This window comes from Parasteatoda tepidariorum, chromosome 11 (genome assembly GCF_982258835.1).
Source record: "Parasteatoda tepidariorum strain Cologne lab strain chromosome 11, Ptep-v5.0, whole genome shotgun sequence".
NCBI classification, from domain to species: Eukaryota; Metazoa; Arthropoda; class Arachnida; order Araneae; family Theridiidae; genus Parasteatoda; species Parasteatoda tepidariorum.
Window position 1 is genome coordinate 41,545,289 of NC_141765.1, and position 26,781 is coordinate 41,572,069.

Sequence of the window (26,781 nt, forward strand, 5' to 3'; positions counted from 1 at the left end):
ACTTCCGGTTAATTTTTTTTTTTTTTTTTTTTTTTTTTTTTTTTTTTTTTCACTCGTCCGGAGATTTTGGGTTGAGCAAAAATTTTCTCGAGACTGAATGGGATGGCCATCGAGCGTCACATGCCAATGGATGGATTGGACTGTAGACCAATGGACGCATTGCTTTGGATGCGTCACACAATGGATAGGTTTGACGTGTATTGGGATGCGGGTTTTTGGTGAAAATGGGCTTTGGAATCGCGTGACATTTTTTGGAAAACCCTTGCCTTGAGACACTTATCTTTTCACCACTTCCGGTTTATAAAAAATTTTTTTTCACTCGGCCTCAGATTTGGGTCCAGCAAAATTTGGGTCGAGACAAAATTTGAAATTTTCGAAATGCAAGTTTTGAGTTGTCATTTGGCCACGCCCACTTCCGGTTTAAAAAATTTTTTTTTCAGCTGAGCCCCCGAGCTTCGAGTCTCGAGACAATCTCTCCATGCATCATCCAAACATTCTAATGACCTTGGGTCATTGACCTTTCAATCACAATTCCCATGTCCTGTCACGTGATATCCTAAAAGTGCATCTGGTGAAAGTGTTTTGTCGCTCGACTTCTTGGAATTACATCCGGTGACCTTCTAAAAGTGCATCTGGCGGATGTGATGTGTCGCTCGACTTCTTGGAATTACATCCGGTGATATTCTAAAAGTGCATCTGGCGGATGTGATGTGTCGCTCGACTTCCTGGAAATACATCCGGTGATATCCTAAAAGTGCATCTGGCGGATGTGTTTTGTCGCTCGATTTCTTGAAAGTGCATCCGGTGAGGTGAATCTCATCACGTGACTTTCTGGAAATGCATCGTCTTTTCAGGTCACGTGGCATTTTCTAAAACATTTCAGGACGACTGGAGCGCCCTCTGTGTGTCTATAAAAAGGGCTTGCACGCCGAGGAGCCGTTATATTTTTTGACATAGAGTCGATTCAAAATGGCAAATCTTTTTATTGTAAGAAATCTCGTTCTCAAATCCCCCGATGAGGTGTTTCCATGCTATGCTTTTCCTCGGGAGGTGTTGTTGATGGGAGAGCCAGAGGTCGTGGAATTGGGGGACGAGGCGCATCCAGTGCTTCGATTCCTCGACCCGGAAGGCTATTCCGATGTGAGGCAGGTGAGGGGTGCTTTTAAGCAATTTCTCGATCGAGAGTTGCGTTTCGAGAATAATGTCAGTCACTTGAGCCCAGCTTACCGGAGCTTTGATAGCTTCGGCATGAGATGGTTGTCGAATATTGTGTGTGACTGGTTTAGGAAAGGCTACAACTTGACAGACGATTTGCGGATTCGCTTAGCCAGCGAAATTCGAAATTGTCTGTTCTCGTTACCTTTTGAAAGCTGGTATTACGCCCCACCTGAGCCTTGCCCCATTTGTTTGGAGGAAATGTTGGAAATGCCTCATCCAACTCGTTGCCAGCACGTGTTTCACGCACAGTGTCTGGACAATTGGTTGCGCACGCGTCCACACAGGACATGTCCCCTTTGCCGACACGAAATCTAACTCTGTGTCAAAAGCCATTTTTTTTTAAAAAAATGGGACGAGTCCCCCTCATTGGGGACTCGTCCCATTTTTTTAAAATACACACAACGCCAACATTGGGCGTTTGGGTGCAGACCCCTTGAAAATGCATTGGACAGGGCTTTCTGGGGACCATTTCACATACACAATGGACTGCTTCACGAGAGGGCAGTGAGAACGTTTCCAATCATGGTGTCACGACAAAAGAGCAGTGAGAATCGAGGCTTGAGACTATTTATTGTGTCGTTTTGCGTTTCCAATTTTATTTTGCAAGGGTCACGGTGCTCAGCTATTTTTTCGAGTGACTGTACAGCTGCTATAAAGACACAACTTCAATGAAATTTTACTTGAACAAACTGCTCTCTAGAGGGCGTGGATATAGAGTAGAGCTAGTTACCAGTGATGTCAAAGTTTACCGTGACTTCCGTTTGGTGAAGTGATTGATCTTTCTACCGTCTTTTTCTATGACCAATACTCTCATGGCAAATAGCACGTTTAGATTTCTTGAAACTTGCTGCAGAATTTAATTCTTGTAAGCAAAAACCAATTTGTTTTACATCGTCACATTTCTATATAAATGTTTCCTTACTGATACACTCGCTTACTTTGATCAAAGTATTTTGACAAATAAACAAAGTATTTTGATAAACGCCAACAGATCTTCAAGGCGCATGCCTGAGTGTTATTCTGGAGTCAGGGTCTGACGAAACTAATCACTCTCTCGCAAGCTGGTCTCGAGTAAGTTTTTGTAAAATTATTTCTTTTAATTATGGGATTAATGGGGTATTATAATTTCAGTGTTTTTATTTCTTCAGATCACATATTTTTACTACATATCTCAGTGTAGTAGTGCAATGTTCGTTGAAAAATTTTACGAAGCCCCGGCTACTAGATTGGGGCTGTCATGGACAAATTATTAATACTGTTATTATCTTGCGTTATTCATAAATGATTTTTTTTTAAATTAACGATCTAATCTTCTAATAACTTATGTTTTGAATATAACATTTTTAAAACATTACACAAATCTCCGTGTCGAAAGAAAGCCTGCATATGCAGTCATCTTTCGTTTAATAAACACTGCAGCATTTATTATTCTAACACAAGCAAGAATTCCTAGTCGAGATCAGCGCCAAAAAGTCGCTTTTAGTTTGACGTTCAAGTAATATTTGATAGAATATAAATGGATAAAACTTGTATGTCGAATTTTGTGTGCTATGTGTTATAATCAATTTTACTAGTAATTAAAAATTTTCTTAGATGTAATCAATAGTTATTTTCTATTTTAGTAAATTTTAAAATAATTTTTTAAGTTACAACACAGCTAAATATAATGGGGAAAAGTGTTATTTCTATTCTTAAAAAAAAAAACTTAGTTTGTGAGCTTTCGAAAATAAATTTTTTAATTTCAAAAATTATATTTCTAGCAAACTTAAATATTAAACTTAGTTTGCCAACGGATAATCAAAAGTTATTATTAAGTTTTTTTGAGGAGAAAAAATCTATTTGACTCAAAATTAATATTACATTATCGATGCATAAAAAGGAGTAATTTTAACTTAAAAAAGCTTTCATTTTGATTTTTGTTAATGTTTGGCGATGTTTATATTTCAGACTAAAGAGGACTCTTTAAAAATTGCCTGTTACAACCAATTTACTCTTGTAAGTAGCTCTTCTATTTATTTAGATTGGGGAATATTTCTGTGCTGTGATCTGTCACGTCAACTACCATCGCCAAAGTGCCAAATTTTAGATTTGCAAATTTAAAAAAAAAAAAAAAAACACCTAAATGTTTGCCTGGGGGTATCTACAGTTTATACTTTTTGAGTTAGTCTTTTTCTTTAATGGTTTTTTTGTTTTGTTTTTGTTTCTCGTGGGCCGCTGCCCGGAAGTTGCCAAGACTTGGTGGTTATTCTGCCACAGATCATGATATGGAAATCTCTCCTTAGATTGCTCATTACTTTTATTGATTATGTAAAGGAGACACTTTTGTCTTTCTGTAGTTAGGTTTTACTATTTGTTGTAATAATCTGCTTCTGTTAAATCTATAAATTGAAATTTTATATAAAAAGTCACTTCATTTAACTTCTTTATGCGATCATAACAACTAATAGGCAATTTCACTGTAAAGTCAACCAGATGACCAAAATTTTAAACTGATTAGTTAGAAATTATAACTTTTAACTTATTAATATCAGTTTTCACTAAGCTATAGGCTGTTCAATGAATGGATACATCATTTTAAATTTTTAGTCACCACAAATAAATCTAAGTGCAATTTTTGTTTTTAAATCACATTAATAATAGAAAATTAAATAATAATTAAGGTAAACTGTATTAAAACAGGTTATTTTGTACAAATGTGCAGAAACTTTTCACAAATTGAGTTACAAAAAAATTCCCAAGATGCACTTTTGATATTTTATTCTCTACATCTAAATACATAATTAATTGTACTGTACCACTATTATTTAACATAATAAAATTACTTTTTCAGTTTAAAGCAAGATCAATACAAGACTATACAAGTTTCGCTTTTGTAGACTTATTTTGATTTTGAAAATAATAAATATCTTTATTGTAAATTTACAACTATTTTTATGACTGACACTATTTACGATCGGCACCACTGCTTTCCTTTTCCTTACATTGGTTTTCATCTCATATTTTTTTAATGAAGTGAAATGTGAATGAAACTTATATGGCTAAATATTCTTTTAGGTTGATTTTGGACTATTGTATTTCACCTCAGTAGCCCTGTAACAAAATTTTTCTGAGCTATCTGCGACTGAACTCTTCAGCACTAATATTTTCTGCAAGATATTTTTAATAATAACATGCATATATATTACTAATTTGAAATAACAAAAGCTCTGTGTTTATAAAAAAAACATAATATATACATATATATATATTAATTGAACATGTAATAGTTCTTTATTCTAATATTATGGGTGATATTCTTGAATTTTATTGAGAGATAATCGCACTCATTATTTCCTTCTTCGCTTTTTGTAAATAATCATCACAATAAAGAAAATAATTTAAAGCCATGAAATCCATTGTAGCAATTGCCGAAAGAAAGAATCATGTAAATCGAACACCTCAAATGCCAGTTTCGCTTCAAGATTAGGTTGTTGTAATTAATAATATCGTATTAAAATGTCGGATTAAAAACTAAGGAAAAATCAATAGAAATATCTGTCGAAAATTCGACACAATTATTACCTTAAAGAGTAAATACTCAAATGCACGATTGGAATTTTCCATATTGCTTAAAATGTATTGGGATATTTTAAAAACATGAAAATCAATATTCCTGAATGCCGAAAATACCATCGAAATATTACACAGATTTATGATACTATTGGCGTAAATTGAGCGTGTCAAAAAGTGATTATTGAAATGCATGATTCAAATATTACGTGTAAATTTCTGCAGAAAAGAAATTTTTTTGCTTTTCCAAAGAAAAATCTTTCTGCAAGAATTTTGTAACACTCTGCGACAATGTCGCCGTGTCGCTGCGATTCTGCCACGGGGCTCGGTAGCCTTATAAAATCTGCATAAATATATAATCTGCTTAACTATGTAACTGTTCATAGTTATTTATATTATGATTTTAAAATTGATTAATTCATTAATTTTAAAATTGATTAATTAATTAATTTTAAAATTGATTAATTAATTAATTTTAAAATTGATTAATTAATTTTTTTAAAATTTATTTTGAGGTAAGCGACTCAGTTTCAATTTTTTGAGAAACAGCCTCATTTAGAAATTTTTTAATCAATCATTTCACTTAGAAGAGCTTGAAAAGTGTACATATTTAGAGCAAAATTTTTTTTTTCATCTCCGGAATGCTTAGTAGTTATTTATTTTTTCATACATATATATATATAAACTGCTGTTTGTAGAAAATGCAACACCATGAAAGAATCATCAGAATCAAATGAAATTTAATGCAGAAACGACTTGTACTGATACAAATAAATGATGAAATTTTCAAAACAAAAGAAACAAATTAAGCGTCCGAAATCAGTATTTGGTGCAGCCACCACGCGCTGCAATAAGTGCTGCTATACGACCTGGCATGGAGTCAAACAGATGTTGAATATCTGCTTGAGGAAGAGAATTCCATATCGCTTGTATGCGCAACCAAAGTTCGTCTTTGGAAACTGCAGGACGCGGATCACGAGTGAGACGCCGACCAACCATATCCCACACGTGCTCAATAGGCGACATATCCGGCGAATAAGCAGGCCAAGGAAGAAGTTGCATGCGTTGTGCTGAACAGAAGTCTCTAACAGTCCGCTCAACATGTGGGCGTGCATTATCCTGCTGAAAGATAGCTCCAGGGATGCCTTGAAGGAAAGGAACGACTTCGGGCTGTAGCACTTCACGGACGTATCTGTTGCTATTGAGATTACCCTCAATTCGTATCAAATTGGATCGTCCATGATACGAAATCGCACCCCAGACCATAACTCCGGGTGTTCGACCACTATGTCGTTCAATAATACACTCAGGAAGGCAGCGTTGACCGGCATAACGTCTAACACGAACACGGCCATCATGGGTCCACAAATTGAAGCGTGATTCATCTGAAAAGACAACTTGGTGCCAATCAGCTCGCCAGTCTCTGTGCTCAAGAGCCCACTGCCGACGCAGCCGTCGATGATCCGCCGTGAGGGGAATCCTGTGTAATGGCACCCTTGCACGCAATCCACGGCGCAGCAGACGACGAATTGACGAAGCCGACAATTGTACACCTGTAGCAGTAGACCAATGTGCTGCCAGCTGCCTGGAGGAAGCTGTGCGATCATTCACCGCCATGCGCAGCAGGTGTCGATCATCGCGCTCTGACGTCACCTTCTGTCGTCCAGTGCCTGTTTTTCGAGTTGTTCGGTGCTCGTCGGTCCAAACTCGCATCACTGTGGAACTGTTCCGCTGCATACGAGCTGCTATAGCGCGATAGGAAAATCCTCCTTCTCGAAGGCCGATTATCCTCCCTCGTTCAAACTCCGTAAGTTGCTTGAATTTCTTATTCTTCCGTCGTGGAGGCATACTCAGGTCTCACTAAACGTTTGCCACTAACAAATAATCATAGACTATTTTCAACGTCCCGCTACAGCACTTTATTTATACGCTTTCAGCATCAATTCAGAGGGCGCTGCGCGCGCCACGCACGCGCGATGGCTCTGAAACTTTATTAATTTGCATAATATCCTATAATTGACATTTGCTGCGAATTTCATTTGATTCTGATGATTCCTTCATGGTGTTGCATTTTCTACAAACAGCAGTTTATATATATATAATTTTTTGGGTGGTCGACAACGCGACTTGGTCCTGTATTCAAAAACACTTGAGGTTAAGTACATGTTTATACTAAGGTTAGCAGTAATAATTGCTAAAGGGTTGCTATATACATTCAGATGTAAAGTACCAAACCTTGCTCATACAAACAAAGGTGTTGTTAAGGCTTACAGCACTGGGGAAAAACTTTTTGTACCTCCTGACATAATAATAAGTATGAATGATATAATGTTAGACTTAAGGTATTTTTTGGGATTGTTATAAGTTAAAATTCTGTAAAACTGATTTCATAAATTAAATTTTACATTAAATAAGATTTCACAGCTTTAAACCAATGTAACTGGACAACGTAAGAACATTAATCTGATTTGGCTTAAGTTTGAACAGTGTACATTACTAATGCATGTATTTTTTATAACACTTTTAAGATGTTTGTTTTCGATTTAAGGATAAGTGTTTGCTGTTTCTTATTGTCTTGCCAATTTGCAAAAAATTATTTAAAAAGTTATAAGCTTACATGCAAAGCCAACTACAATAATAATACACGTCCTATTAAATTCTTAGGTAAATAGGATAAACTATTGGGTCCTAATTAGGAACTGAAACTAGGGGGTGGGGTATTTAAAAGAGAGGAAATAAATTATTCTCGAATTCATTTTTAATTACTTTAATGTATTTAGCACTTTTTTAAGGCCATAACTGGGGATTGTCTTTCTAATCCCCCGCTTGATACGCCACTAAATACAAGTAAAACGTATTGTGATTAATATTGTCTGCATTGATACATCAAATCAAATAGATTGTAAAAACTATGAAATGATTAATTTTAGGTAGGTGATAAATATAGCAATAAAATTATTCTACCCGATCATTTTTTTTTCGTAGAAAAAATTGTTGTGAATATAGTAAAAAAATAGTCTTTTTTTCTTTTAATGTACAGTAACACATTTTTTAATAGATTTTTTTATTTATTGTATTTAAAAATTGTGAACTTTTCTACATTTATTTTCCATTTTTTCCCTATGTTATATAGAAAAAATAGAAACATTTTTAGAGTTTCTTTTTTTTTAAATTTAATTTATTCCTGGATTTTTAAAATTATTAGATTTAAGGAAATGTTGCTTAAGTATGAGTTGTATTTACATTGATGTTAATATACTAATTTTAATTTTGCACAGTTAAAATTAGTGATTTTTTTTTTTTTTACTAACTTTTACAAGATAGAAAATGTTATAAGACACATTTATCCACCTATTCCAACAAGAGACGGAAGACAATTTAAATTTTAAGAAGCTCTTTAATGAAAAAATTGTTTATAGTAGTGAGATAAATATTAAAGTAACTTTCAGTTTTTAAAATTATGTTAATTTATATTAAACCTAAAGAATTTACATCTGATACCAAATATTTTAGATCTGACACCAAAGTAAAAAATTTCATACTAATTATACATCATATTTTACGAGTAAAGAATTGCATTGAATTCTTTATTCAAATGTCAACATCAAAATTCAGACAAGTTTACTGTTAAATTGCTAACAAATTCCCAGAGTTAAGACAATTTGTACATGAGTAATTATTTTTTCCTTTCATGTGATTTACGTCATACAATAACAATTTAATCTGTTTAATATAAATTATTAGTTTTTATTAAACAAATTGTTTTTTGATAGGTTATGACGTATTAAATATGTGATATAAAAATTTGATAATTTCAAACATTTATTATTTAAGAGAGAATTTTTAAGAGAAATTGATCTTTAATTTTTACGTCCTCGTCCAACATCATGGAATTGCCCTTTTGTTATAAATGACATTAAACTTAGCTTTCAGTTGTCAGAGAGCAATCATAACTTGTTTTGTTGTTAGAAAACTAGTTGAATTTGGAGCATTTCAGTTATATGGAAAGTGATCAAAATATCTATTGGTGATAGGTCCTATTTAGGTTAATAAATTCTGATTGTTGTGGTCAGCAAACTATTGAAACTTGTATTGTAGGTAAGCATGGTGTAACAGTAGAGATTTCAATATTCTAGCTAGTCAGAAAGTAGTGGAAATTTTTATCGCTAGTTACCATTGTTACAAACACGAAAGCAGGTTAATTTTGTTAATAATACTTCTAGTCACAGATTTCGCCAACATTCTCAGGGGTAAATAAAATATAAAAAAGATAGTTATTTTTATTGGTTATTAACTGTATTTTTATACTGTATTGAATTTTTATATTCTCTATAAAAATTTGCTAAAGTAAGATATATGAATTTTCTTAGATGAATATTAATTGAGACCCATAATTATCACTAAATTTTTAACAAAAATTTATAAAGCATATTAGAAGACATTACAGAACACCCAGAAAATTTGAATAAAAAATTAGGTTTATATTTTATCGATATTATAATAAAATAATAGCTTTACTCTTTGAAGGGCAGGATATTTTTTCAAAATAATGCACCAGAATTGTCAATATTTTTTATGATTAGCTCTAAGATATTTTGGCTCTAAGATATTATACATGAAAAAATATGCGTTATTGTTTAAAACCACAGCCTTTCAAATAGTTAACTGAAAGATTTTGATTTAATTTGTTTCTACCAAAAAGATTCTCTGCAAAAAGTATGAATTTGCCAGTTCATTTTTATTTTTATTTATTTTATTAAGTTTATTTATTTTTGTTAACTTTAATTTTATTTAAGAAAAATATATTCTTTTTTTGTGTTGATATTCTTGATTACATTTAAGGAGCATCAAATTCTTTTAGGTGCTTAAGGCCTCGGAAGTTTTTAATCCGGCCCTGTGAACTGCTATAAACATTGAAAATGGTTATTAAAAAAAGATATTTCTTTATTTGCAAATTTAGTTATTTTGATTTGAGAGGCCAGAAAAGAAATACTAAGGCAATTTTTTATTAAAACATGTCCTTAATTTCAGGCAGACATTTGAAATATTAGAAAGATATTTGTTTATTCATTAGATTTAAATATAATTAACATTTTAAAATAATTAATGGTTAAAAAAAAAAACTAACTCTGGGTACCCCTTTACTCTTCCACATAATCTTAGGGTTCTGCAGAACACCATTTGGGACTTGCTGCTATAGTCAGCCATCTAAATGGGTAATGAATCATAAATCTAGAACTTTTAATATTCTTCCTTTGTAATTTGCCAAAATTCTTTTATTAAAATAATCTCCCTGGTAGTTTTTCATTCAATGATTTTACTCTTTTATATATACATGTAAGTAATCTAATCTACATACTTTGAAACTTGGTATGTGGTCACAAGTTTTCATTTGGCTTTAGCATTACTATCAATGTTTCATGAAACATTTCCTATATAGGATATTTTCTACTTCTCTCTTTATACATTATTTTAAAAATGTTCATTCATATTCAAATATTTAAAATTAATATACAAGTGGAAGCTTTTTAACTGAGAGTGGTAAAGAATAGAGAAAATTACTTCATATGAATATTTTACATCAACTTTAAACAATTAAGACAGTACAAATAATGAAGATAGATAATGAAGATAGACATCGACCGTATTTTAGTACATTTCTGAACGCATTCCAAATTAGATATTAATATTATGGTAGTTAGTTCATATATAACGCAGTAATATAATCGCAAGCAATTTTATCGCGGTAATTTTAACTCCGACTAATCAGATGACTATACAGCAAGAGCAGCTTTTTAAAACAACACACTTGAAAAACGCGCAAAATTCTACATTGTGAATGCACACTTACTGTTCTGGTACCTACCATAGGTATGTATATTCTATGGCCAAGCTACCAAAGAGTGTGTAAAAATAAGGTTGGCAGTACTGGTTCTTTCGTCGCATGACTGGGGAATTCATCGATCCGCTAAATACATACGTTGTATTGTGTCATAGACAACATTTTTGAAACATTTTTAATGTAATCGTTGAATTTTCACTTCGTGCAATTTGTTTGCGAGTTTTACGGTTGTGAATGAAAAGAGAGTTTTACAGTTTGTGTTTCAAAACTTACAAATTTAGAGCTAAGTATTGGATATTTATTTATAAAGACTGCAGAAGTGCTTCGGGCTTCGAGAAAATCGGTGAAACGACGAGTAAAAATCCGTGTAGTGTAAACTGAAGTTAAAATTACTATACGTAAGCTTTATTATTTTTTACATATTTTATTACCTAATACAGGACTTGACAAATGTGAAGTGCCGTTTTATTATTCAATTACTAACATATTTTATTTAATTTCAACGTTATCAAATATTATTAGTTTGGGTGTTTATTATTAAGAAGGAAATTCAATATGTTTGAGCTGCTAAGGTGAAAATTTCATTTCTGTTTTAAACCGAAAGATTATTTTTTTCAGGAACAAAATGTCGGAGGTACCCGTAAAGAAAAAACACCAAAGTGGTTCAGAAAAACGTAAAAAGCGGCAAGAGCAACAAAATAAGCTTAGTGAACAATTGAAGAAGACACAAAACCTTTTCAAACTCGGATTTAGTCGCGAATCAAACGAAAAAATATATTAGGAAGTTAGAAGACGGTAGGGGTGGGGGCCCGAGACGAGCATTGCCTAGGGGCTGCGGCATGCATAAGCCGGCCCTGGCCATAGGAGTAAAAAGTATGTTAGTATGACTTTATTTTTAAATAGATTGAAAACTTTTAAGCTTGGAAACTATATGGAACTCAAAACTGCATTAAAATTAGTACTTAAAGTGAGGATCGAGAAAATTTTAAAATATTTTTTTGTCTATCTAAATGCGAAGAATATTATGTAAAGAGAAACTTTGTACAGTACAGAACCTCTTATCCAGAAATCAGAATACTGGAAATCCAGAAAACCTGCACAAAATTCGATACATTTACCCGCCATTTAAAAAAAAAATTTTTTTTCCTCAAAAGATTTCAGAATTCTTTCTTTTTTAAAAGATGTTTACCATCATTTTAGAAATAATCATTAGTTCCCCACACTGTCAAAAGAAGTAAGAGTTTTTTAAAATTATTCTACTTATATATATATTTTATTAGTTGAGTTTGACAATAAAAAAAAACTGCTTTTGTAGCGATTCAGAAAACCGGAAAAATCAGTTATTTGGAATAGCGATGGTCCCGATTGTTCTGCATAATTGGCTCTCTACTGTAATACATTCCCATACATCTGAGCAGTGAAGGAGATGCTCTAGTCATGGAACTGGTCTTCTTCCCAAATGGCATATTGACGTGTTGTGATCACTAATTAGCTTAAGAAATGTTTTCTTTTTTCTTGAAAGTCCAAAAAAAAAAGTACTAGCAAAAGAATTTTTTCCTTGTATATCTTTAAGATTGCAATAATATATGTACTTGCGATGTATTGTTAAAGTGTGTGCATATATAGTTCTAACACTGTCCTTGTAAGATTCTTGCATACACCACTCCTTCTTGGAATGATGCGACCTGAAAAAAACAATTTCTGTCTCATAATAGAAATTTAGATTAATTCTGTTCTTTGTCAAAACATACTTTGAAGAATTTGGTAACTGGGAAGAAAAAGTTTCAGAGAAGCTTTTACAAAGCATTTAAAAAAAAATGGTAAATCAGTCACTCTGTTTAAAAACAAAAAGATTAATTTAGTATTTTGTAATCCTTGGGGGATAAAATTTAGTTAAATCAATTTAAGGAATGAATAAATTTTTTGCTTTCTAAATTTGTTACGTTTATTATGGTATGCCAGAGTTAAAAAAAGTCTAAGGATGGCATATCTGTTATTATTTGAAACACATTAGCAATTCATGTTTAGGACTGGGTGATGTTAAGATTTTGGCATTGTAATGTGTAGTCTTTTAACGTTGCTGTATTTTAATACATTGTGATGTTTTATTTTAAAAAATGTTTTGCATTATATTCCACATAGTTTTTAATTCTTGCACTTTTTGATTGCGTGATTAAGGAATTATATTCTTGCAATTAACTCAATCCTCAGTTTCCTAACAAAAAAGTGGAAAAATGCTATAAGTTTGTCTAATTAACAATTTTTTTAAAAAAAATTGATGATTCATATCAATGACGTAACATGCAAATAAAAATAAAATTAAAAAAAAAAGCAGTACTACCTAGACCAAAAGGGAGCATGCTCTAGAAATTAACCTGCCTCAGACTATGTCTTCAAAGGAGTAATTAAAAATCTGAAATCAAAATTGAAACTCACATTAAGCCAGCATTTATAAAAATCTTTATAAACAGAACAATGAAAACTTTGCTGAGAAACATTGAAATCTAAAGAACATCTGACTCCATAAGGCTCGTGTAACTTCCGAATCATTGCCCCTCTCAGCGAAGATTTAGTACATTACTTTTAACATTTAAAAAAAAGGAGTGTGTTATAAAGTAAAACAAAGTAAATTGACTAAAAAAAATATTAGTAAGTTGCAATTTTTTATGCATTTATTAAATGGAAAAAACATGGAAAGATAACAATAATCACTGCAGCAATCATTGTTTACTTAGAATCAGAAGAAAATGTTCTTGTACTTAAGTTGCTTAGTTTGACAATGTAAATTCCATAAATGCAGCCTAGAAAAACAATTTTTTTCCCTAGTCGGTAATATAAGACCTACTTTCAACATTTAAATTTGAGGTTAAGAATGACGATCCAAATTAAATGTTAAAAATTTCATATCATTTGAATGAAGAAAGTTTTTTCCGTAACTCAATGGTTCAAATCTTTACTAAGATCTGAAATCTGTGTTTTGAAAACGCTGGTGCTTGTGATCATAAATGTCTGATCGGAAGATATGTTCTTCACACACACACTTGAAACCATCAATAGTGAGAACAATGTTCTTCATCATATGTGTAAACATAAATTTCTATAATGTTTCAGGAAATATCACGCACATCATGGATAGATCGTATTTTCCAATGTTTGCCCAGTCCTATTCATGTTTATTTTTATTTATTTATTTATTTATTTTTTTTATAAAATGTATATTTTTCATTTAATAGGTATATCAACATACAGATATGAGACATATACTAACACTGGAACAGAAAGCAGCAATAAATTATATTGTATTCATTTGGAAATTTGTTGACAAAAGACCCTCAAAAAAAGACTCTTGGTACCCATGTGATGTACAAATGAGATCAGCATTGATAAAATTACGTAAGATAATTTCTGCATCCAAGTTACCCAAACCGTTGATGCAATATGTTTTGTCCCCAATAAACGATTATGATATGTTGGAAAAACACGCCTTTGATTTTTATGGTGATTTTGAAGATCATCCGTCCGAGTATTTAGAAACTTTTATTCATGATCTAGAAAGAAAATATATCGAAAAGAAACTTAAGCAAAAGAAAAACAAAAAGTGAAAAGATTTATTTTCATTTCTAAAAAGGACATGTGTTAATGCATTTCTCACCTAATATAAAATCTATTCTTCATTATTTCTGTTACATAATATTCAAATTTTGTGTGTTTGGCTTCAGCATAAAATTTAACAGTGGTATAGATCATTACCATTCATTTTATTATGCAGAGGAACCAGTACCATAATATAATAGCATTTATATGAATGCAATTATGTAAATATACTGCACTTTTAACTCTCGTATTTTTATAAAGTGTACCATATTTCCATTTGTTAAGGACTTCAGATCTTTAGTATGCATGAATTTCTGTTTTCATTTCTATTCTGAAATTTAATATCTTTAAATGTAGAAATAGCGACAAGATTTGTGCACAGATCAAAATTTTAATATTATTAAGTGAAGTGTTTTAATCACATGGTGAAATCTTCATTTTAAAATTGTGTGATTAAAGTCTTATTTTTTTTCCTTCTGAAGAAGGTAGAAAAAGAAGATATTTGCTAACTGTAATATTGTGCAAGATTTTTTTTTTATTGAACGGTTTCTCTAGTCTTTATACTGCTACCCCTTTTAGAATAAAGTTTTATAATTAACTTTTAAGAGCAATTGTTGTAAAATGCTATTTTAGTTTTTATTCCAAATTCAACAAGAATGTATGTAATGAACCAATTTGCCTACTACTGAAATATATTGCCCTAAAAACTTGCATGAAAGTGAGTTTCATATTTATAATAATAATCTGAAAGTTAATTTTATATTAACTTTGTACTGTTTTAAATTTTTAAAGATTTTAAAAACTTATTGTTCTGTTTTTACCCTGTGCAAAGTTTTAAAAAGAAAGTATTAGATAATGTTTCATATTGTGTATATTACTATGAAATAAAATTTCTAAAAATATTTATCTGGTTATGCAAAGTCTTACTTTCTTACTCATTACTGAAAGGTCACTGATTCTCTAGATCATAAACTAACTCTTTTGGGTCATTGCTTATTTTGAGAAACAAAAATTTTTCAACACCATCCCTGCAAAAAATTCATTCAGTCTTATTTTCAAAATTCCATACAGTGACCTTTTTTAAGGTTAAGTGCCACTGCCCGGTATTCCTTACACTTATGTTTTTTGAGGTTGATTTTTTGACATCAATATTCGGACCTTCCTAAAAATAGTGTCACTGCCTGATAACAGATTTTCACATAAGCATTTTTTTGTTAAAATATTATTCTCATGGCTCTCATAAAATAGCCAATGCCTTAATATTTCATTGAACATAAGCTCAAGCTGTTTGATATTATTTATGTGATATATTTCTAACCATGCAAAATTATTAAAAATATGCTGATATACTGATTTTTTACAATGGTCTCCTTTTTGCTAGATATGTTTCTAAATTACTACATTAACTTTATTATTACCTATACCTAACTATACATTAATTTCATTAATGCTGGGGATTTATTTTTTTATCATTTCTGTGAGCCTTAATTTTTATAATTGGTTGGCAAAATTTAATCCGTCACAAATTTATCCTCCATGAATTGCGAATCGCATATCGCAACACACATTAGCATGTACATTCTTCAAATCCTTCACCTAATGACTTTTATACACAATGCATCATGATTCATATTCCCCTGGTTTATACATCACTCATCATGATTCATATTCACATGATTTGGAAATCTGACATTATGATTAGTTTTGCTGACTGCAAAACAATACTATCACTTCAATCTGGTAATTTTTGTTCTACACAGTATTATTGTTAGACCAAAATTTAAATTATCTTGGAATGCTGTCAAAAAAAATATTTCTGAAGCTGCTAAAACAGGGATAAATTGCCAAATTTTAAATTTTTCTTCATTTTTTTTAACAAACCAAAAGCCTTTATTCCATAATATTTTCAACTTTTTTGCATGATAGATTAATTGGACCAAGATTTTCACAATTGATTCATTCATTGACATAAAAGGGGAATCTACAAGAAATTTGAAAAGGTCATCTTATTATTCATCCCCAAGATTTTATTCTATTTTGAGTTACAACTGCAGTTATTGACAGTTTCAGAGAAATAGCAATTTTCTAAATTCAAACCTGAAAGTCACTTTTTGTACAATAACGGATTAACAGCCTGTCATCTAGTTACTATCATCTTCATGCTTTACCATGCTGAAATGTGCATAACATATTTCCTAACATTCAAAGACTAAATTGTTATTTTATTTAACCTTTTTCTCAGTAAATAAAAATCAATAATATAATGGGTAATCTTTTTATACCACTAAGTGTGGAATAAGATTTATTTTTAGTGATTCCCTCTACATCTGCCTAGCATATTAGCATAGAATTCAAAAACTGTTATATGGTTGCTAAATGTTTTGATTTCATTAAAATTTGTTATTATTTCTCACACTTTCTTTTTTGGCAACACAGTTGAATGTGTTGACAAATTCTAAAGTTAAAGAAAGAGCCTTGGCAATAAATTAAAGCAATTAATAGCCAATACATGTTTTTTTTTTTTTTTAAATTTTCCTTGGCAAAAACTATTCCAACTTATACGAAACGCTTGAGCTTTTGAATTCTTGATGGACAGGGGTGCCCAGTGGGGCTTGGTCTGAATCACACCCTACAGGCCATTTTCAGAAATGTATTATTTTACTAGTTAATATGCATATTAAAAATGAATATAAATTTTTATTTTGATGAAACTTGTTTGCAAAATTTTTTATTTATTTATTATTTATCGAAAATAATTTGTCACTAAATTAGTTTATCTTCATCACTCTGAAGAATAGAATAATTGGACAAAGGAATAATAATATTCTAAATTGATTCATCCCTATATTTCTTTCGGCACTTTTTCCCAGGAACAACCCATTCTTCTTCAACTAGTGTTAATCATCATCTTCAAGATAAATATTCTACTTATAATGCCTTCCCCCAAGATCTTCAAAATTATTTCTTCATATGCATGAAAAAATATTAAAAAGTTTACAAGAAGTATTTTCACTCCCGACAAAAATTTTTGAAGAGTGAAACTCAAGCTCGATGCTTTAAATATGTGTTTAGATTCATATTGAAGTTTCAAACATGACAGCATTTGTTTCTTAGTTGGTGTAATTTCTTCTTGACAATTTTTGTGTTTCAGTTCAGTGGTCTCTTTCAAGGTGGCCACAGCAGGGAATTTCATCAATCTGAAAAAAATCAGGGAATTTAATTAAGATACTTAATAAGTCAGAGAAAATGAATTAATTTTAAATACACTCGAAGTCTAATATTTTTGCTAAAAAAATGGTCTTGTTAATAATTAAAAAAAAAAGCTTTCTTTTCAACTTTTAAAGCAAGTATCAGTATTTCATAATATCTTTTTTGCATGAGAATAAGGTATAACTGAAAAATTAATTATTTATGCCATTTGTTCATAGTTACAATAATCAAGGAAATTCGATAAAATCATTCTGCATAAGCTAGGGAATTTTTTTCTGAGTGTTTGTGGGCACTTGTATTTAGTGTTCCAGTAATTTTTAAATTCATTCATTGATTTTAAGAGTGTTAATTTTATTCTCTTTAAATCTTCATTTATTCAGTTCATTAATTTTATAAATTTGAAAGGCTGATTTTTTGTTAATGATTAATAATGATAAATTCTGCAGATTCATGGATTTCTTTTTTACAAATTATGAATTGCACATATTTTTTGAAAAAAGTGTGGTTTACGAATTTAATGGCACAATTTGTGATGGCCCAATTTACGAATCACTCATTGTAGTTTGCATTAAAGGGATTTATGAAAGACTTTTCAATTTGGTTTCTCTCATTGCATGTATTACAAATTGCAATTCATATTTCGGTCATTTATGAATCGCATCGAGATTTGTATTTGCACGATTTTCCTATCAACATCATAATTCTATAGTGCTGATTTACCCATTACCAATCATTAAAAAAAGTTTTTTTTGTTTATAGTTAGGTCATTTACGAATCGCATCATGATTTGTATTTGCACTATTTTCCTATCCACATAATTCTATAGTGTTGATTTACCCATTACCAATCATTAAAAAAGTTTTTTTTTTATAGTATTTAAAAGTTTTTTTTTTATAGTGTGTTATGTTTCTTTTTAAACTTTGGGTGTGAAAATAAGAAATATGAAGTTTCTAGTAGTTTGACAATGTAAATTCCATGGATGCAGCCGAGGAAATAAATTTTTTTCCTAGACGGTAATATAAAACCCATTTTCAGCATTAAAATTTGAGGTTAAGACTGATAATCAAAATTAAATGTTAAAAATTTAATTTCATTCGAAGGAGGAAATTTTTTTTATCACTCAACGGTTCAAATCTGTGCCAAGATCTGAAATCTGTCGGTGTTATGAAATGTAGGTATTTTTATTTCTTTAAATGATTTTGTTTGTAGTTATGGTTTCTAGTCATTTTATGCATGATATTAGATTAAAATAAAACCTCAGCTCTCATGGTTAGAATTTTCAAAATGGATATCATAGTTATAATTTTCTAAAAGAAATCATCAAATTTGTCTACAATCAATGAATATACAATAATGACTACTACATAGTTTTTTTTCTGCTTAAATTTCAGGTATTTTATCATTAAACTTGTTACAATAACCCATGAATAATATAAACTTTTATTTAAATAAAAATATAATAGGAACATACATGTATAAATACTAAAAGTGCGCATCTTTTTTTAAAGGAGAGCTACGGGAGAAAATAATTTAGTGTTCAAGGACACCAATGGCAATTAAGAAGAATTTAATTCATCCTTACGACAATAAGAATAATTTGTTTTAAGTTTTAATAGACAAAGCAGAACAATTTATCTACATTTACAAGGTATATGTAGATAAAGGTATATGGATAATATTTTGGAAGTATATAGATATAAATAGCTGTTTTGAGCTTGCCTTCTTGCGTTTACATTTAACAAAATAAGGTATACTTTATGAATACTTTAATATTTAAATTATTGCAAATTTAAAAAAAATATTTCTGCAGAAAGGAAATTTATTTTTTACTGTATACAAACTACATAATTTATACTTTCTAAATAAATTCTTGCGCTCTTTGTGCTTTTTACATGCTTTTTTTAGAAAAGAAAATTGTTTTAAATAAGTAGAAAAATTAAAGAATAAAGCATTTTGACTTTCTCAAATGAACTGGTATCTTGCATTTTAAAATTATACTCTCTCTCTCTCTCTCTCTATATATATATATATATATACATTACAATAATGGTGGAAAAGGCTGTTTTTTTTTTTTAAATTTCTCAAGAAATATTTTAAGGATTATTTTGTAACTTTCAAGGTAATTAGTACATGCATTTTTTCCTACTTAGAAATAAGATTTAAAACTTCCAGAGGTTCCAGGGACTGACAATAAATTTAAAAAAAAGTACTTTTGAATACCCTATGCCAGAAAATCAACAATAAGTTTGTTATTTATACCAATTACTTTGGTTGTTATTTGCAGTTACTGCATAAAATTTCATATACCTAACTTAAATGTTAATGCAGTCATGGACATTTTTATAAGATACCAATTTTTTTGTGTTGTGTTTTTCTGCTATAGCTTTAAAAATATTCAATATAATTAAACAAAATTTTTAGAGCAATTAAAAAATAATTACAAAATTTTTGTTATGGAATTAAAACAAGATTCAATGTGATTATTTAATGTAGTTCTTTTATATTGCGCATGCATGTAAAAAATCTTTTAAATTTTATAATAAATCATATTTGGCAACTAATAAAAAAAAATTTGTTTTGAATATCTTAAAGATTTCAAGAGTTTCAAGGAATTTTCTAAGTAGTTCTTGTACTTTTTAGATGATACATCATAAAGGATGGTTTTCTTTTGCTTGTTTTCTTTCTTTATACCATCACAGTTTGGTGTTTGGATAATTATTATAAGGTATTATCATTTGTTATTGAATTTTGTTTTATGATACAAAAAATGAAATTTGTGGAAAATTCCTTATCATTTTGAGCTTTCTTTAAAAAAAAAAAAAAAAAAAAAACTACTTAGAAAAATATACTAAACTTTTTTTCTAAATTTAAATATTTTTAAAGCTATAGTCATAAGATTAAAAATTTAATTTTTTATAACCGTGTTCATATCTCAAAAATATTCAAGTTATGTTTACGAAATTTTATGCAGTTTTTTGAAGTAACAAAGTAATTGGTACAAGCTTATTGCATGATTTTCTGGCATAGGGTGTAACAGAATGCTTGTTTTCTTTCATAATTTATTGTCAGTCCCTGAAATCTTTGAAATCTTTAACTTTTATTGCTAAGTATGAAAAATAGCATGTACTAATTACCTCTAAAGTTACAAAGTAATCTTCTAATTATTTTTTGAGAAATTTAAAAACTGAAATCTCTTCCATGTAGTGTATAATATGTATACATTATTATATAGAATTCTAACATTTGAACTACAATTTCATAGTTTTTGCACAGGTAAAAATGTGTGTGTACAGTCTCCTGAAATTGATCATTGACTTCTTCATTATCATTCTCAGAATCAATATTGATGACCATTTCCACAACTGTGTCTATATTTAAAGAAATTTTCTGGTATTCAATTCAAGCTATCATAATTATTGATAAAATTTTTCAATTAAATCAAACCTACAGAACAAGATCAGTAATACGACCTGTAGAAGTGGCTGTTTCTTTCATGTGTTGTAATTGGCAATTAAAATGGGCTACAGGTGGTGCATAGCAGAACTCTTTATCTATGGCAACACTCGGCATGCTTTGACCATTAGCGTTTGGATAGCCATAGGAGTTGGAAGTACATAAATTACTGCCTTAATTTTTTAACCGATTACATTTTTTTTAAGCTTGGAATTTTCAAAGAACTCAAAATTGCATTTAACAGTTCTTAAAGTAAGCACCAAGGAATTTTTAAAAAATATTTTTGCCAATATAAATGCGAAAAATATTATGAAAGGGGGAAATTTCTTAACATATTCCCATACATTTGAGCAGAGGAAGAGAAGCTCTTGATATAGAACAAGCCTTGTCCCTAGATGTCTTAGTCGAGTGTTGTGTTTGCAAATTAGAAATGAAACTGTTGTAGGGTGTTTCTTTCAAAAAATTTACTTTTGACATTTTTCCATGTAACCTTCTCTATTTGATCCAACTAAATTAGCAATTGTTTTAGAATTAATTGACTGTGGAAACCTTGAAGCTTTGAATGGTGCTTTGAACCGGTGATTGGCAAATGGTCATTAAGTTGGGAGATGAGTCCCAGAGAGGGTTTTGGTTTACAAAGTAGAGTAAATATAAAATTCTGGAAGGATATCTTTTGGTAAATAAGGCACTGCATGACTTAAAAAGAAGAGCAAAATAAATGTGGATAATAAGCAGTAATATTGTACTGCGCACAAAGAAAAAAAAAGGACCACCCTGAGAAACTTTTTATATAATGATCAGATTTTCACATGCTTGGACTCAATCCTACTGGCTTAAATTTTATAATTGTGTGTAAAAAATTTTCAATTCTATTAAAAAGTTCTCGAGATGTAGCGAAATATGCAAAGAGTAAAATTAACATTAAGGGGTCCAAATTTTGTACTGCTCTCCTGACCAAACTATTGGGGCCATATTTCCCTGATTGCAGCTACCCGTATGTTTTGGGAGTCAAAAATCTGAATCCGGTGAAAAAAAATGGTATGTTCATTCTGAGAAAGTACGTTTTCGTGTCTGATTTTGTTACTTAAAATAATCGTTTGCACTTACTAATTAGCATATTTAAGTTCACCCCCTCAAGCCATTAAGATTGAGTCCTAGAATGTGAAGATCCAATCATTAGTTCAAGAGTTATTCAGGGTTGTCTGGTTTTTTTTGCGCACTGTGCAGTTTAAACATAAAATAAAGTGTACAATGAAGAAAGATTCATATGGCGCAATTAAAAATATACAGTATCAACATGCTTCTAGTTAATATATATATATATATGTATAAAGTTGAACAGTTGAAGACCAACGGGAAAGAACAGTTTTTGTCCATATTTCACATAAATAACGATCAGATCGCCATCTATTGCATTTTGAGGATTACTAAGTTTTGACAAGCAATGATGGGAAAATCAGTTTTCTCCAAAAATTATTACAGAGTTAAGATGGGCTGCACTATGCAAAAATCCTACCTGTCCGCACGCGAATTGGAATCATATTGTTAGAATCATAGTGTTCATGGACACGAACCATTCTTCTCCTTTGATCTTCAATTTTTATGCACACATTATTATATAATTGTTTTTTATGTTGCAGATCACTTTTCATAAATTGAATACTTGTTCAACATGTTACTTTACCGTTGGCCAAAGAAAGCTATCATTGTCATCGTAATCATATTATCTTTAATGATTGGAGTGAAATTTTTAAGGCATAAAATACTTGGAGTTGTTTCTTTTATTCATGGTCTGCATCCCGTGTCTTTACCCACACTTGTTGCTATCAAGAAACAATCTGAAAGAACAACAGTGGATTTTGCACCTTTATTTAGTCACTTATATTCCTGTCCTGTTTGCTTTGGATATGGAATTTGTAATCAAGTAATGAAAAGCTCCATTCTCTTTCATGGTGAACTAGTCATGCCTTATAATAATAGAATAGTTTGGAAAAAGGGTGTTTTACACACACAAAGAGTACTCATAAGCTCTCTGGTTGCTGAAGAGTGGAATAGATTTGATGAATTTATTTGTAGAAATGCAAGTTATTCTGTTCCTTGTGACATACCGGCTGCAATCTGGAAGACCTCATTGGCTCTTGATAATTTATTAAAGCCTGATAATTTTAAAAATCTCAATATATTATTGGATATACCTTTTAATCAATTTGCGTAAGTATTTTTAGGTCATTTAGATGTATGTTAGTCATAACATTATTTATTGTTGTTTTATATAATTTTTTTTATTTAGTTCTCTTTTGGAAGTGCAGCAAAAAATTTCTCTAAGTATCATTGACAGTATCACTCTCTTTAAAAATAGGCTTATGGACAATTCTCCTAATACAATTCCATGTGGACATTTCTCTCCATATGAATATGCAGTAGTACTCATTACTAAATTACTTTCAAATTATATTGACTTTGATCTATCGCAATTAAAAAAATATAGCCCCAATTTGGAAAATAGGATTCTATACTTTAGCAATGGCAACAGTCAAAATTTTAGTGGCATTAAATGTTATTTTCTCTTTCAGCTTATTTTTCTATGTTTATAGAACTGTTTAAGCAAAAAAAAAATATATTATGCACTCAGTTATAAAACTTCTTCATCCAAAAATGATTTCTTGCAAAATATATTTTATTACTTATATTATTATTGAGCAAAAAAGAATTGAATCGTTAGGTGAGTTTTTTTTAAAATAATTTTAAAGTAGTAAGTAATTTTAAATGATAAAATCTAACATTTGAGCAGAATTGGTCAAAATGTTTTGTAGTTGTCAAAAAAACTTTTCAAATAAGTCATGTTTTTATATTTTCATTTCAAGAAGTATAGAACTATTCAACCTAATCTGCTCAAATTTTTGATGTTGCCATTTAATGTCGCATATGTTTGAAATTAGGTGAAAATTTATATACTTAGCAATTACATTTTTTTAAACTTATTATTAAAATAAATAGTGATCAACTTTGTGAGACCAAACTTAAGGCTGCTTTCCAGCTATAGGATCCATATTTCATAAATTAATGCTACTCACCATTTTGAATGTTTAATATCCAAATCCATCGGAAAAAAGGTATATTTATTCAGCAAAAGTACAATTTTGTATTTGATTTTGTAACTTAAAGTATTACCACACAGGGCCGTAACTACGCCGGGGCAGTCGGGGCACCGCCCCGAGGCCCCGACGGTCAAGGGGGCCCCATATGAAGAGACTTTTTTTTTTCAAAATAAAGCACTCTAATTATATATATGTTGGAAAGAAATTGTGTTAAGATAGAGTAGATGAAAATTATCTTTTTTGTAATTGCGTACCCACTATAACAGTGTTTCCCAAACTTATGACTCTTGTGTACCCCTTCTAAATTCTTCTTAACGCTGTGAACCACTGATTAAAAAACGAATGTATTTTTTTCTATAAAAAAATTACACTAAAGTTAAAAATCACAACTGGCTGTTGACACCACTAAATATTAACTGTTGACTCTGCAAAAAGTTGCCAATATAAAAATACGTAATCGTAAATTTTCATGGCTAGCTTTGTTTTTGAATAAAATGTTTAAAAATTTTCGTTTGTTGCAAGATATTTCGCATAAGAACACGTACCCCCTCTTAACTGTTCCCGTACTCCTGGGGGTACGCGTACCACACTTTGGGAAACACTGCACTATAACATAAAGGGAAGGGTAAAAAACGGTAAAACACCTTTTCACAAAATATTTCCCTTTCTTAAAAGAACAAACACGCTTTGCAGAGAAGGGGAAAGGCCACAGCTGCATGTAGTTGATTGCGTCAGACCCAGTCGCGTGCCAACCAGGGGGAGGCAGAGGGCCCCTCTAAAATTTAGATGACGGGGCAAACGATGCGTTTCGCCCCTCCTGAAATTTAGACACTCACAAAAATAAAGTCAAGTAAAATCAGTAATTTAAAAAGAAAAAGAATTTCAATTTTGAAGCTATTTTTGAAATAGAAAACTTTATATTCCTCTAACATTTTTGTGCCTTGCCTCTTTTGATATTTAGTTATTCGCCAAGACGAAGTCTAGTAAAGTAGGTAATTTTAGAGGGAAAAAAAAGCTATTCTTTTTCAGCTTTGAAGATATACATCAAGTTATTCTGTTATGGGCGATTAATATGTTTTTTGACTTTTGGAAAAGTAAAGTAAAAGTAGAAAAAGTATTTTATTTCCAATTTTTACTCTATTTACTTCCGAAATAATAATGAGGGGGCGAACATAGTGTTTCGCCCCTTCTGAAATTTCAAAGTGCTCAAAAATAATAAAAATTGGTAACTAAAAATAAATGTCATCTTTGATTCTATTTTCCAAATAGAAAGCTTTATTTTCTTCTGAAATAAAAGTGAGGGGGTGAAAAATTTGCTTCTCATCTTCTGAAATTTAGACATTAATAGAATAAAATCAAGTAAAGTTGAAATTTTTAGAGGAAAAAAATTGTTTTGTTTCATAACTTCGACGATATTTTCCAAATAGAAAACTTCATTTTCCTCTTAAATTATAGTAAGGGGATAGAAAACTTTAATTTCCTCTGATATAAAGTAAGGGGGGCTAAAATGTTTTTAGTATCTTCAGAAATTTAGACATTTGAAATAATAAAGTCCAGTAAAATTGTTTCAAAAAAAAAAAAAAAAAAACTTTGAAGCTATTTTTAAAAAAGAAAATTTTATTTTCTTCTTAAAGTGAGGGGGGGGGGGAAGAATATACTTCACCCCTTCTGAATATCAGACATTCGCAAGAATAAAGTCGAGTAAAACTTATATTTAACTCTTATTTTCGACTTTAAAGCTATTTTCCAAATCGAAAACTTTAGCCTCCCCTTCTGAAAATTTGAAATTCGCTACAATAAAGTAAAACAGAATTGAGAATTTCAGAAAAAGAAACTACTGTTTTCCCAATTTAATAACTATTTTTCAAATTGAAATAGAAATCCCCCACCCCAAGAAAAATGCTTCGGTTTTGTTTCAATTTTTTACTACATATTACAACTTTTAATTTATTAAAAAAATTTGAAACAAAAACACGAAAAGAGAAGAAGAGCACATCATAAAAAAACATAACAAGTGTTTAGAAAACTAAAATAAGCACCACTGTTTTGCATCCTGAAAAATGCATTCTACACTGAGACTAATAGATATATTTGAAAGCATCTTTTGACTGTGGGTGGTATGAAGGTGTTAAAACCTTCATATCCCCCACAGAGTTGACCCACAGTTATCTGACTCCTCAAAAAATTGCCATCTCCTTTTACACCATGGGAAAATGACCTTTTCCTTCTTTAAATTGCCTAAATCATTTTTATGACCCTGGGCTCTTTTGTGCTTTTATAAAATGTCATATATTTACAGTACCATCTATATGTCCCTTAAGTTGTCTGAAACTAGCAATTATCTAGATGTTCTAGGAAAACGGATGTAAGCTTTTAAGGGATCCAAGGGGATGACTCTTGCTAACATTTACTTAGGTCATTTTGTCAAGAGATTTTTTCTGAGGCAAACGTAAAACGTTGCAGTTAAATTCCAGTTTTTAACTCATTTAATTGCGTCATTTAAATTAACCATTTTTAATTCAGATATAAATTCTGTTACCTTTTGTTTTGTTCAATTTTTGAAATTGAAATTTAACTTTAATTAAGAGTTTTTAAAATTATTTGCAACTTCATTTTTTCAAACATAAATCGTGATATCAATAATTCCCATTCTTAATAAAATTTTTCTTTGGAAAACAAGAAAACCAAATGTAAATTTATTTATAAGGAGGTAAGTAAATGTTTGCATTAACTCATTTAATACATTAAATTTTATATTTATATACTGTTAGAATTCTTTTATAAGAATGGTAACATAAAAATTGTTTTTCTTTATGT

At 30.4% G+C, this 26,781-nt stretch overlaps 1 protein-coding gene across 6 annotated transcripts in view; it reads left to right on the forward strand.

Annotated features, from left to right (window-relative positions):
- The first annotated feature begins 1,829 nt into the window (after positions 1-1,829).
- LOC107448564 (divergent protein kinase domain 2A) overlaps positions 1,830-26,781 on the forward strand; it is a 61,523-nt gene continuing 36,571 nt past the window's right edge. Inside the window, exons 1-3 of one of the 6 annotated variants that reach the window (XR_015430394.1) lie at positions 1,830-2,289; positions 3,166-3,213; positions 13,843-15,105. Coding sequence is in view for 5 of the 6 variants with exons in the window: in XM_016063812.4 (XP_015919298.1) it covers positions 22,539-23,077 (539 nt within the window). In the remaining variant the exon portion in view is untranslated. Of the gene's footprint in view, positions 2,290-3,165; positions 3,214-13,842; positions 15,106-20,121; positions 20,139-22,506; positions 23,078-26,781 lie in introns of those variants that run through there. The other 5 variants (XM_016063812.4, XM_016063814.4, XM_043048707.3 and 2 more) reach the window with 5 other exon arrangements.